The 11,722-nt window shown below is 35.6% G+C and overlaps 1 protein-coding gene across 5 annotated transcripts in view; it reads right to left on the reverse strand.

The window, feature by feature from the left end:
* Positions 1-11,722, reverse strand: part of CEP152 (centrosomal protein 152) — a 94,116-nt gene that overhangs the window by 9,200 nt on the left and 73,194 nt on the right. For 3 of the 5 annotated variants that reach the window (XM_060003586.1, XM_060003584.1, XM_060003583.1), the window contains exons 21-24: positions 8,583-8,724; positions 4,113-4,280; positions 1,505-1,604; positions 817-920 (exon numbers count right to left, since the gene is read on the reverse strand). In XM_060003586.1, coding sequence (XP_059859569.1) covers positions 817-920; positions 1,505-1,604; positions 4,113-4,280; positions 8,583-8,724 — 514 coding nt within the window. The remainder of the gene's footprint in view (positions 1-816; positions 921-1,504; positions 1,605-4,112; positions 4,281-8,582; positions 8,725-11,722) is intronic. The other 2 variants (XM_060003587.1, XM_060003585.1) reach the window with 1 other exon arrangement.

Consider the following 11,722-nt stretch of genomic DNA (forward strand, 5'->3'; position numbering starts at 1 on the left):
GATTCTTTTTTTCTTTCCTTAGTAAGTCAAGAACTTTCACCTTTTCACTTAAAGGAAGCACTTTATGGCTTCTTTTTGGCATAGATGAACTGTCAGCATCACTACTCTTGTACTTTGAGGGCTTTATTAAGTAAAAGAAGGGTGACGAACACAAGCACTGTGATACAGTGGATCTGGTAATCAAGGTGGCTACTAACTGACTAACAGGCAGGATATGCTGGGCAAAGAGATGATTCATATCTGGAGGCAGATGTAGCAGGATGGCATGAGATTTCATCATGCTACTCACAATGGCCCACAGTTTAACACTTATTAACTATTTATTTCTGGAATTTTCCACTTAATGTTTTCTGACTGCAGTTGACCACAGATAACCGAAACCACAAAAGCAAATCCTCAGATAAGGGGGAACTACTACTGTGTTGTATCTTTTGTAACTTTGTATGGTGATGGGGAAACTAGACATTGTGGTGATCACATACAAATATCAAACCATTATGTTATACATCTGAAACTAATATAGTGGTATATGTCAATTATACTTTAAAAATATATATATTAGTGTCCAAAAAAAAAACCCCAGGATAATTAACAATATAAAAATAGGTCTATCCTTGTGCCACTTCCAAAATTTGGGGGGCAAACTCCAAATTTACTTGGGTAAAATCATCTACATAACGTACGAAAGCTATCAGTGATCTCTTCTAAAAGCAGGTAAGAACAAGGTAGTTCAGAAAATTCCCCAAAATTACTACTGCCAGTTACAAAAAAGACCCAAACCACCTTAAAATCTTGGGAATCTCTTTAGGGACTTACGCTTAATTTTTTTTACAGCTTTAATGTACTGCCCACGAAGTTCTTCCAAGGCCACCGCATTGCATGGCAGGCAAGAATGTTCAATGGTCCCTTCTGACAGTGACCTAAAAACAAACCAAAGATTGCAAAAACAGAGATTTTAAGTGAAAAATGTAACTTGAAGAATATATATATATATATTCCAATAAAATAAGCTAAGATGTGCTAAAAAATTCACATACGAGGATCTTTATTATAATTATTTAGGAGAAAAATGCCAACAACTTGTGTTACAGTTACTTAAATAAATCATGATAAATCCCCATGATGAAAATCTATGCAGCTATTGAAAAGCACATTATAGGAGTATATCCAATGACACGGAGGAAGTGTTTATCTTATAATATTAACAAAAGGTTACAAAATAGCTTATATGATAATCTCAATTTTTAAAACATGTGCACATGTTGTGTGTGTATAAAAGGGCTTAAATAAAGGGTAAAGTGCTCGCTTCGGCAGCACATATACTAAATAAAGGATATCTTCTGGGGACAGGGTTTTAGAAGATTTTCTTCTTTTTTATACTTTTTGCTATGTAACAATAAAAGTAACTGATATTCTTGGTATGATATTATTGATACGACTGGTATTTTTTAAAAAAAGCAGATGCTCAGAAATAAATGATTTCTTTGTAATAGTAAAAGCCTACCTTGGTGGTAGTGTTTTACAAAGTGTTCTCAGTTCTTCCAATTTATTCTTCATGTCACTGTTTTCTTCTAATAATTCTTCAACAACTTTACTGTTCTCTTCTAAAAAAGAAAGTTTATAGTACATTGGTCAATTAATCTCTTTTTCTCTCAGTCTTTCCCTTAAATTACCAGCACAAATTTCTATAAAGGAGACTGAAAAATTTCCATTTGCTCCCTGTGTCATTCATTCCCTGATAAACCCTAATCTGACCACTCCCTGTTCTATTTTCTCAACACTTTAAATCTATATTCCATTTTCATCTTGTTCTGGGTTACACACTGTCCTGGAATAAATTTCCAATTGTTTTATATGCATGTGTTTTGTTTTCCGGTTAGACTAAAGGCTTTATTTAGAAACACAGTAGGTTTCCTAATTCCATGTCCCTCATGGACCCTGGTATACAGTCTATGCTCATATAAATGATCATTGAACAAGTACCTCAATACAAAATTAAAAAAATATTAAGCTTAAGTAGGTGCCATTTTCAGAAATAATGTAAGATGTTCAATTCTTTGAACTTTTAAAAGAAGATGAGGAGACTGATGGAGTCCATGTGGTACAGAGAACAAAGCATGAATTTCAGAGCCAGAGAGACACGGGTTTAAATCCTAGCTTTTCTTCTAACCAGCTGGATGAGCTTAGGCAAATTACTTAATCTTTCTGAACCTGAGTTTTTTCATATGTAAAGTGGGGATAGTATCACCTACCTTGAAGATTATAATGGAAATAATATAGTAAGTGAACAGCACCTTATACAAGGCCTGGCAATATCAACATTTAATACCTATGAACATGGCACCCCATATTTCCTGCTACGCCACCCTTTCAACACACCCTATAAGTTGGGGAATGAATCAATCTGTTCCCCCAGTGATGGATATAGCTTGTATATTTCTAAACCACTCACTCTTACTCCATCACTTTTCAATAAATGCTCCCATGACAGTGGAAAATGGAATTTAAGAAACAAAAAACAACCACAATAACAAAAATATTATCAACTAATAGATTTCCATTAAGACAAACACTGAAATCAAACTATCAAATGACTTAAATTCTGACCCTGACTCCTTTTATCAGCCTGCTGTTTTGAGCTAACTATCAACTTTGTTGGATTATTTCTAAGTCCACGAATTATAGAAGTTATCAGCCTCAAAAAGCACTATGTAGAATAACTACTGTATGATCACAATGTATGGTGCTAAATATTATTATTTATAAAGAATAATCACATCCAACTGCCCTTGTCATTTTATTATGTAAAACAGATTTTCATCCAATTTACAATTGCCACACTGTATCTACATCCACAGTTGGACAAATTTACTCTCTGGCCTCTATTAAAGACCTAAGCATGCAGAATGTTAATTGAGGAAGAGCCAAGTGCTCTGGGGCCTCATAGGACCGGCCCGTCTAACCCAGACTGGGGAAAATCAAGGCTCTGCAAATACGGTATCTTCTCAGTTGAATCCTAAAGGATGAGGAAGAGTTAGACCAAAACGAGAATGAGAGGGGAAAGTGTAGGACAGAATGATAATATTGTATTCAAGCTCCAGCAGTAGAAGAAAATCCCTGACCAGCTCAAGCATCTGAAATATTTCAAATGTAAAGAATATAAAGCACAGGATACAAGTCAACAGTGAAAGGTAAGAGGGAGCAGCCTCATGAGCCCAATAGCCTCCCTTCTTCAAAAGGGCAATAGGGGGCTTTCCTGGTGGCGCAGTGGTTGAGAGTCCGCCTGCCGACGCAGGGGACACGGGTTCGTGCCTCAGTCCGGGAAGATCCCACATGCCGCAGAGCAGCTGGGCCTGTGAGCCATGGCCGCTGAGCCTGCGCATCCGGAGCCTGTGCTCCGCAACGGGAAAGGCCACAGCAGTGAGAAGCCCGCATACCGCAAAAACAAAAAAAAAACAAAAAAAAGGGCAATAGGAAATGGCAGAAGATATCCCTCTTAGATAATTTCCTGACACTGTTGTGAAGAATGGACGGAAAGGAGGCCAGATCAGACCCATATGCCTTGGGTCGTGTCTTCTCCCGCTGCCTAGAATGCTGTTCTCTTTGGCAAACACCATCTTTCAAGGCTTAGTCAAGTCTTCCTTAACTTCAATAGGAGGAAGAGTTAATTAACATCTTTTCTTCCAGGTTTACACGAACATACGGCCAGATACTCAGAGCTGAAATTATTCATTAATCTATTTTCAGTTCTCCTCACTTAATGGTAAGCTTCTTGAAGGCAGAGAACAGAGTCCTGTGCATCTGCATCAAAAGTGGAATTTTGTCTGATGTCTTCAATGGTGTATCCCCAGTGCCTACAATGCTGCTTGACACATATTGAGCACTCAGAAGCTATTCAATCAAAAAAAGAAGGAATGTGACCTTTTAATCAGAGCTCCAATTTTCCTCCAAAGTTCAATAATAATAATTTGGTTAGTAAAAATAAGGTCCAAATTAGTTTATAATTATCCCCAAAGAGAATCAGCGCCTACATTAACTACAACGTCACATTTGAACATTTCAAAAGGATCAAAGAGATTTATACTGGTAGCAGTGCTACTTTAAATGCTAACCTCCGATTTTTTCCACTACAGCTTTGTGCTTCCTTTCTAAATGCTGAAGATGCCTATAGCATTTCTCCAGTTTTCTTTTCAGATCTTGACATTCCTGCTTTGCCTTTCCAAGTTCTTGGAAGCAGTGTCCACCGCATGAATCTTTAATTTCAAGGATCTTTTTCTTATCTGCAAAAATTAAATGATAGCAAACTTTTGTATCAATTTAGACTAAAAAAAGGAAGGAAGGAAGGCGGCAGGAAGAAAGGAAGGAAGGAAGGAAGGAAGGAAGGAAGGAAGGAAGGAAGGAAGGAAAGGAAACCAGATGACATGACTAAAGGCTACAGTGTAACTGAAAAGAGCATGATGCTTAAGAGAGAGACCTGAATTTAAATCCTGTTTCCACTATTTACCAGCTGTTGTATTACTTAACCTCTCTTGAGACTTAGTTCTCTAATATGTAAAATTGAATAATACCATCTGTTTTAAAAATTGCCATGAAACCCAATGCTCAGATCGTAGTATTGAATACAATTCCCCACTAAAAGGAACCAGGGATCTTCAAGAAACGGCTGACTCCAGTGCTTAGGGTATATACAAGATGAGACTAGAATATTTTGCTATGCCAGAAATTAAGAAATTACTCAAAAACACAGGCATGTCACAAGGACATAGGAGCCAGTTTGAAGGGGCTCCATTAGCTGAATCTGGGACAATTTGAACACTAATTAAGTATAGTAATGAACTATAAAATATTGAAAAAATAGGAATTTGAGTCACACCAATAATCCTACGATAATGGGATAAATGGATGGATAGGTAGGTAAGTTGGTAGATAGGTAGACAGACAGATAAATAGAAAAATAAACAAACAGGTAGTAACTACACAGGCAAACTAGAGAGGAGGATTCTCAATGATAACAACATACCAAGTGCCAAATGGTAAAAGTAGAAGGAGGTCTGGAGGTGAAAAAATTAAAATTTTTGCAACTGCCAGAGTAAAGACTGGATCAGGTAAGATTCAGCAATGACTGCTAAACATAACGGAAAGTTTTAATGAGGAGAAGGACATTTTTATGGTCTTGAAAGTGTCTCCCCACAGACTGCTTATTAGTTGTGATGGAGTAAAAACACAGTAATTAATACAGTGAAGAAACTGGACAACACCTTGACCAGGTGCTCAAATGAACCTCACCAATAAAAGACAAACAGACATTGAGTACCTCTAGATATGATAGCATGTCACCTATGCAGTGTTCCAGCTAAGAAAACAACTCGAATCAAAATCATGAAGAAATATCAGATAAACTCAAAACAAGGAAACGGTTCTATTAAAAGCCAGGGGTTGATGGGTATTGGGGAGAGCGAAGAATGTCTCTCGAAAACATCAATGTCATAAAAAGCAAAGAGAAGAATATCCTAGATTAAAAGAGGTTAAAGAGACATGACATCTAAACATTAACACTTGTATATGTATAGCTGATTCACTTTTATAAAGCAGAAACTAACACACCATTGTAAAGCAATTATACTCCAATAAAGATGTTAATAAATAAACATAACACCTGACCCCAGACAGATTGCTGTACTGTGGGAAAAAAAATGCTGTAAAGACGTTATTGGGTCAATTGACAAAATTAGAATACAAACAGTAGACTGATATAATTGTATAACACATTTTCATCTAATGTTAAATTTACTGTACTAAGGGATACAAGAGAAATCCTTATTTTGGGAAAATATACACTGAAGTATTGGGGGGTAAAAAGGAATAATGTATATAACTTATCCTCAAGTGGTTCAGGAAAAAATGAAATGTTCAGAGACACATACACACAGAGGAGCACAAATGGAATAAAATGTTACCAATAGGTGTATCTAGGTAAAGGGAATATGAGTGTTCTTTGCAACTACTTTTATTTTTGCAACTTTTTTGTAAGCTTGAAATTATCTCCAAATGAAAAAAAGATTCAAAACTGTCAGGAGGTGTAAATGTATAAAATTTGTTTGGCACAGTACCTGGCATGGAGCAACTATACAATAAGGAATAGCTATTGCTATTAGTAACACATAGAGTTTATAACATTTAAGTAATATTCAAAAATGATACAGAAATAGATTATTACTATTAATATAATTGATATAATAAAGTAGGAATACAAATTGGCACAGGCTCAGAGGCCAATATCCAAAATGTTGATGTAAAAACATTAGCCCAGAAAAATTATTCTTAGCTCTCTTCTGGTTTTTTTTGTTTTTTTTTTTTTTTTTACGGTACGTGGGCCTTTCACTGTTGTGGCCCCTCTCACATTGCGGAGCACAGGCTCTGGACACGCAGGCTCAGCGGCCATGGCTCACGGGCCCAGTCGCTCCGCGGCATGTGGGATCTTCCCGGACCGGGGCACGAACCCGTGTCCCCTGCATCGGCAGGCAGACTCTCAACCACTGCGCCACCAGGGAAGCCCTCTTAGCTCTCTTCTGACTTTTTAGTTTCATTTAAATGGTGCCATTTAAGTTTATGAGCATCAAAGGATTAATGAAGCATCACCATATGTGGCATTTTTATATTTCATTTAAGATATGGTTTTGTAAACCTAGAAACCAGGCAAATGCCCATTGATAAGAGAATAAATTATTGTATATTCACACAATGGAATACTATACAGCAATGAAAATGAATGAACCAGAGCTATATGCATTAAAAAGACAAATCTTACAAGCTTGATATTAAGTGGAAAAAAAAACAAATTACAAAGACTAAAACAAGTATTAAACCATTTTTATAATGTTAAAAGGCAAACAAAATACAGCAAAAGCTTTCTGAGGATACCTATATTTGGTCAAAACAAAGAAAAGCAAGAAGCTGATTTTTTTAAATCAGAATATTTATTACCTCAGATTGTGGGGAAGTTACAGGGATGGAATTGTGGTGAAACTCACGGGGGTCTTCAACAGTACTGGTGATGTTCTACTTCCTAAGTCAAATAGTGGGTTCCTGGTTGTTAGGTTCACAACTTACATGTGTATTACATATATTCTTTGCATGTATCAAGTATTTCATAATTAATATTTAAATTAGTTTTAAAAATGATAAGATATTAGGAGAATATAACCACACAACGAACAGTGGTACCCTCTGGTGGTAGGATTATGAAGGACTTTATATGTTTGGGATTATTTAACCCTTTCCAACTTACGAATTTGTTAATGTGTTTGTTTTTAGGGAAAAAGGATTAAAGAAAGAAAAGTAAATCCTTTTATAGTTTGATTTGTCCTAAGTCAAACCTAATTTCTTTCATATTGATTGGACCTCCCACATAATATTTAAAACTCACTTCTATGCATTTCACAAATTAGAAAGTAATTCTCAGGTTATTCCAAGCATAACGACAGACAAAAAATGACACTGAAACGTAGGAAGCAAGATACAAATTACGATAGTATTACCCTACTAATTGGTAAATTAGCATTTAACTAGTTGGCAAAAAGATATTCTCCACTATCTAGAACCTAGAGATAAGGAAAAAGGGTTTCTGGATGGGCAATGAGGAAAATAACTGTCAACTGACTTCTTAGGAAAGGCAGAGATTCTCTAAGACTCTGTTAATACGTCTACTGAATTAGAAACATGTGGAAGCTAAGGTTATTGACTTTGTACATATGATTTGTTCTGGCAATTCTTAGTTCTTTTCCAGGTTACAATGGAGACAGCAGACAAGAAACAAAAACAATTTATGGTTTGTACATGGAGGGAAGGAGCAGGCTGCAAGGGGTCAATGTCCTAAAAGGACTGTAGCTTATAAAGAATATGGCAGTTCCTAGCTCAAAATCCCAGTAAATAGACAGTATAAGCCCATATTCCTCAGCGAGCTCTGAACACCTCAAGGGGCTGTAGCACAGTGCAATTCTTTTTGAACTGACAACTCTAAGTCACAAAGTAAAAGTTAAATTATTAATTCATCAAATATTCAAGGAACACAAACTATGTGCCATTCACTTTGACAGTTGGTGGAGAGGAAGAGATAAAAACACTGCCCCTCAACCTTAAGAAGCCCACAAATACATCAGAAAACACTTAATACACTTCAGAAAGATTTCTATTAAAAATAGTTGAAATAAGCTTCAATAAATTGAATGGAAAGGTCTCAGTGATTTGGCAATTCTCTTATGTGTAACCCTTTCTCATCAAAGCCAGGAAATAAAAACATGACTTCTCTACTAAAATTCTCATTATTCTCCTCATAATAAGAGTCACTTATGAATGGAGGGAAGACCATGAAAAGATAGGAAGTAAGAGGGCCTAAAGCAACCCTGTCTTCTAATACAAAAATGAAACCTGGGGAGAGGACACACATTACTTAGGAGTAATATCACACATTTGTTCATTCATGAAAACTGTGCACGTCTTTGATTTCCTTTTATCCTCAAAACAACCCTCTGGAACTGGGATTATGGATAATGCAAAGAATAGTAGGAACAAAATCCCATTACCAGCTTCTGCTTCTGCTTCTTGCATGGCCAAGGGCTGAGCGTGGTGTCCAGATGTAAGTGCAGGAAGGAGCGCCAGGACCCTAGGGTCTCCTCTGCCAGTGATCCTTGTGGCAGGATCCTTAGAGATCTTGGTCATATTTCTCTGAAACAGATTATCTTCATAGTTAATGCTTATTAAAAATCTTTCTCTACTCAAAATACTAATATTAAAAATATAAAAAGAAAACACAGCCTGAAAAAAATCTTGCCTAAACTATCACCAATATTTTTCTTAGGGTTTTCTGTGAATACTGTCATTACTATGAGCTAGACTCCTATAACCATATTTTCCCAATTAGAACATTATCCAACAGAGGACTGGTGGGCCAGCTACGGGACAGACAGAGGAGATATAGTTTCCACTTCTAAGATATTTTAATAGTTTCTGTGATCAAACCACAGGACAGACTATGTGAAATCAGAATTGTTTTTGAAAATCCAGAACATTTTCACTTCAGCAGGGAGAAAATTCATTAGAAACTATAGTAGCAGCCTTTTGCCTCCCATGAATTGAAAGTAACAACAGTAAAAACAATTTTTGAAACATATAGTATGTTATGTTTCTAAATACTTTAATACAAATTGTCATTTGTTCACAAGGAAAGACAGTCGAATGCCAATGTGAAGGAGAAAAACTGAGGCTCATCTAAGTGAAACATCTTGCACAAGACCATTTCCTCACTAATATTTATTGAACACTTTCTGCATTCTAGTTTCTGTTTTGGCAGCACAGCTACTAAATTCATTAATGGTGGGACATTCTTTTAAGGCAATATATTTTCAGATTTTGGACAACTACTAAATCTCAAATAGAACACGTAATCTTGAGAAAGCTGCCTTGTCTAATTACTTAAAATACATTATATATGCTTAATTCTAGAAGCCTTGATTTTGATTTTGAGAAACTCATTTCATTGTCAGGACACCTACCCATGCCGCCCAACAGAGGCAGAGGTCAGTAGGTACAGAGACAATGCAAACTCCAGTCAGTCAAGAGGGTATGAGGTTGAGGCCAAAAAGAATAATAAAAACTGATCCCAAAGGGAGCCAATATTTCCAGTTTCTACTCAAAACTGGAGAAAAGCCAAGATGGCAAAAAAGGCAGGAGCAGCAACCTTTTGTCTTAGTTTTAACTTCACATGGGTGGTAAGAAAACACAAAACACACATCCTTAAATTTGTTTAAAAATGTTGTTCCAGTTGATATTTCTGTTTTCTTTTATCTATTATGAACTGCTGTATTAATATACTTAGTATATGAATATAAATTATATATTTGATAAGGCATTCATTTTATTGGAAACCATATTTTTAATTCATTGCATTCTTGCCATTTAAAATCTGGATCATCTAAACTTAAATGTTCTCACCAACAAAAAAATAAGGTAAATATGTGCGGTGATGGATGTGTTAATTTAGATGGTGGGGAGCCTTTCACAATGTATATGTATATCAAATCATCATGATGACACTGTAAATATCTTACTATTTTATTTGTCAACTGTAGCTCAGTAAAGCTGAAAAAGATTGATTAAAAATAAATTAAATTAAATCTTGATCACCTATTTTAATGAGGACTTGTTTTATATATACCGATCGTTTTTTCCAGTTTTAATTTTCATGAACAGTTCTAAAAACCACAAATTTAATCAATTATAAATCATAGTTCTTCACATTTATGGCACCTATATTGCAAATTTATAATCACTGCTTTATAATTATTGCTTTATCTCAAGGTCCTGAGCTGAGTTAGCACTAAGACAGCAGAAGGTTGAGTATTATTCTTCTGTGACAAATGCCAGATTAGGCATTTCAGAGGCACCTTTTTCTCAGGAACAGAATCTGATCCCACTCAGTGAAAGCTGCAAAAGTCTAAACTCTTAGCCAAATTATGTGATTCTGTCTCCATACACGTGTGAGACACATAAAGTCTTACAGAGGATCTTACACTGCTTGCACAATTTTAAGCCCTATAAAAAGACCCCAGGGTTGATTATATATATTAACAGTAGGAGAAAGGTGTTGTAGTTTCTTGACTTTTATAGCAAAGTTTCCTTTTGCTTCAGGAAAGCAAACTTGAAAGCATATAACATGATTTTCCCATCACTTCTTACCCTTAAAGTCTGCTATAAATAATTCTTCTTAATTATCTACTTTTTCCAAAAATTCTCAATCATGGGAAGTGGTCTTGCTGAGTTAATTTTACATTAAAATCAACTACTAAGAGTAACATCTTTGTGAAATCAAGAATAAAAATATCAACTGGGTTGAATTGGGATGGGATAGATTGATCTTTCAGGTTCCTTTGGCTCTAAAATTCTGTAGTGTTTCAAATGCAAGATGCAGAAAGATCAAACTATGTCATTTGTATCCTACCAAAATCCAAGGAATTAGACCAGGGATTTGTATTTTATTTTTCAGATGAGCAACTATGACTACCCAAGGTAAATAAGCTATTTATCGCTAAGTATGAAGCTGGAACTCAGATTTTTTTGTAGCTTATAACTCTTTCCAGTAGGTATTAATACCAAATGCTCAATCCGGGCCTTGAAAATCTTTAATCACAATATTTTAATGAACTGTAGTTCTTATGTCTCAACTCTTCTATCAGACAAACCTTATAATATTGGCATTTTTTTTCTACCTCGAATTCCAAATGTTGAAATTGGCTGGTCGCAATGCCTAGAATATCATTCCGGATTTTTCATGCATATCTAATGTCTTTAATCATAAGGCAGCAAGACTTTGGTTTTATCAGATCTTCCACACAAACTAAAAGTCAGAGAATACTGACACAACAAAAAGAATACAACTAATTCATTCTACATGCACATATATAGTACACTAACAAAACTGGGCTTTTTGTGTGAGTGAGCCGTACCTCTACTTGCTTGTTTCTATATCAATATTCTTTGTACCCAGTTGGCATTTTTTGCCTACATGAGATGTAAATTCCTTTAGGGCAAGAAATAGGCTTCCAAACTCTTTAGAAGATCTTAAGAAACCCTAGTTTAATACGATGCATATTTCTTGAAGTAGTCATGCCCAGAAAACAAAAATAGGAATGAAAGTTATTCAGTTTCTGAAATCTCAGGCCCTTAC

This window comes from Delphinus delphis, chromosome 2 (genome assembly GCF_949987515.2).
Source record: "Delphinus delphis chromosome 2, mDelDel1.2, whole genome shotgun sequence".
NCBI lineage: Eukaryota > Metazoa > Chordata > Mammalia > Artiodactyla > Delphinidae > Delphinus > Delphinus delphis.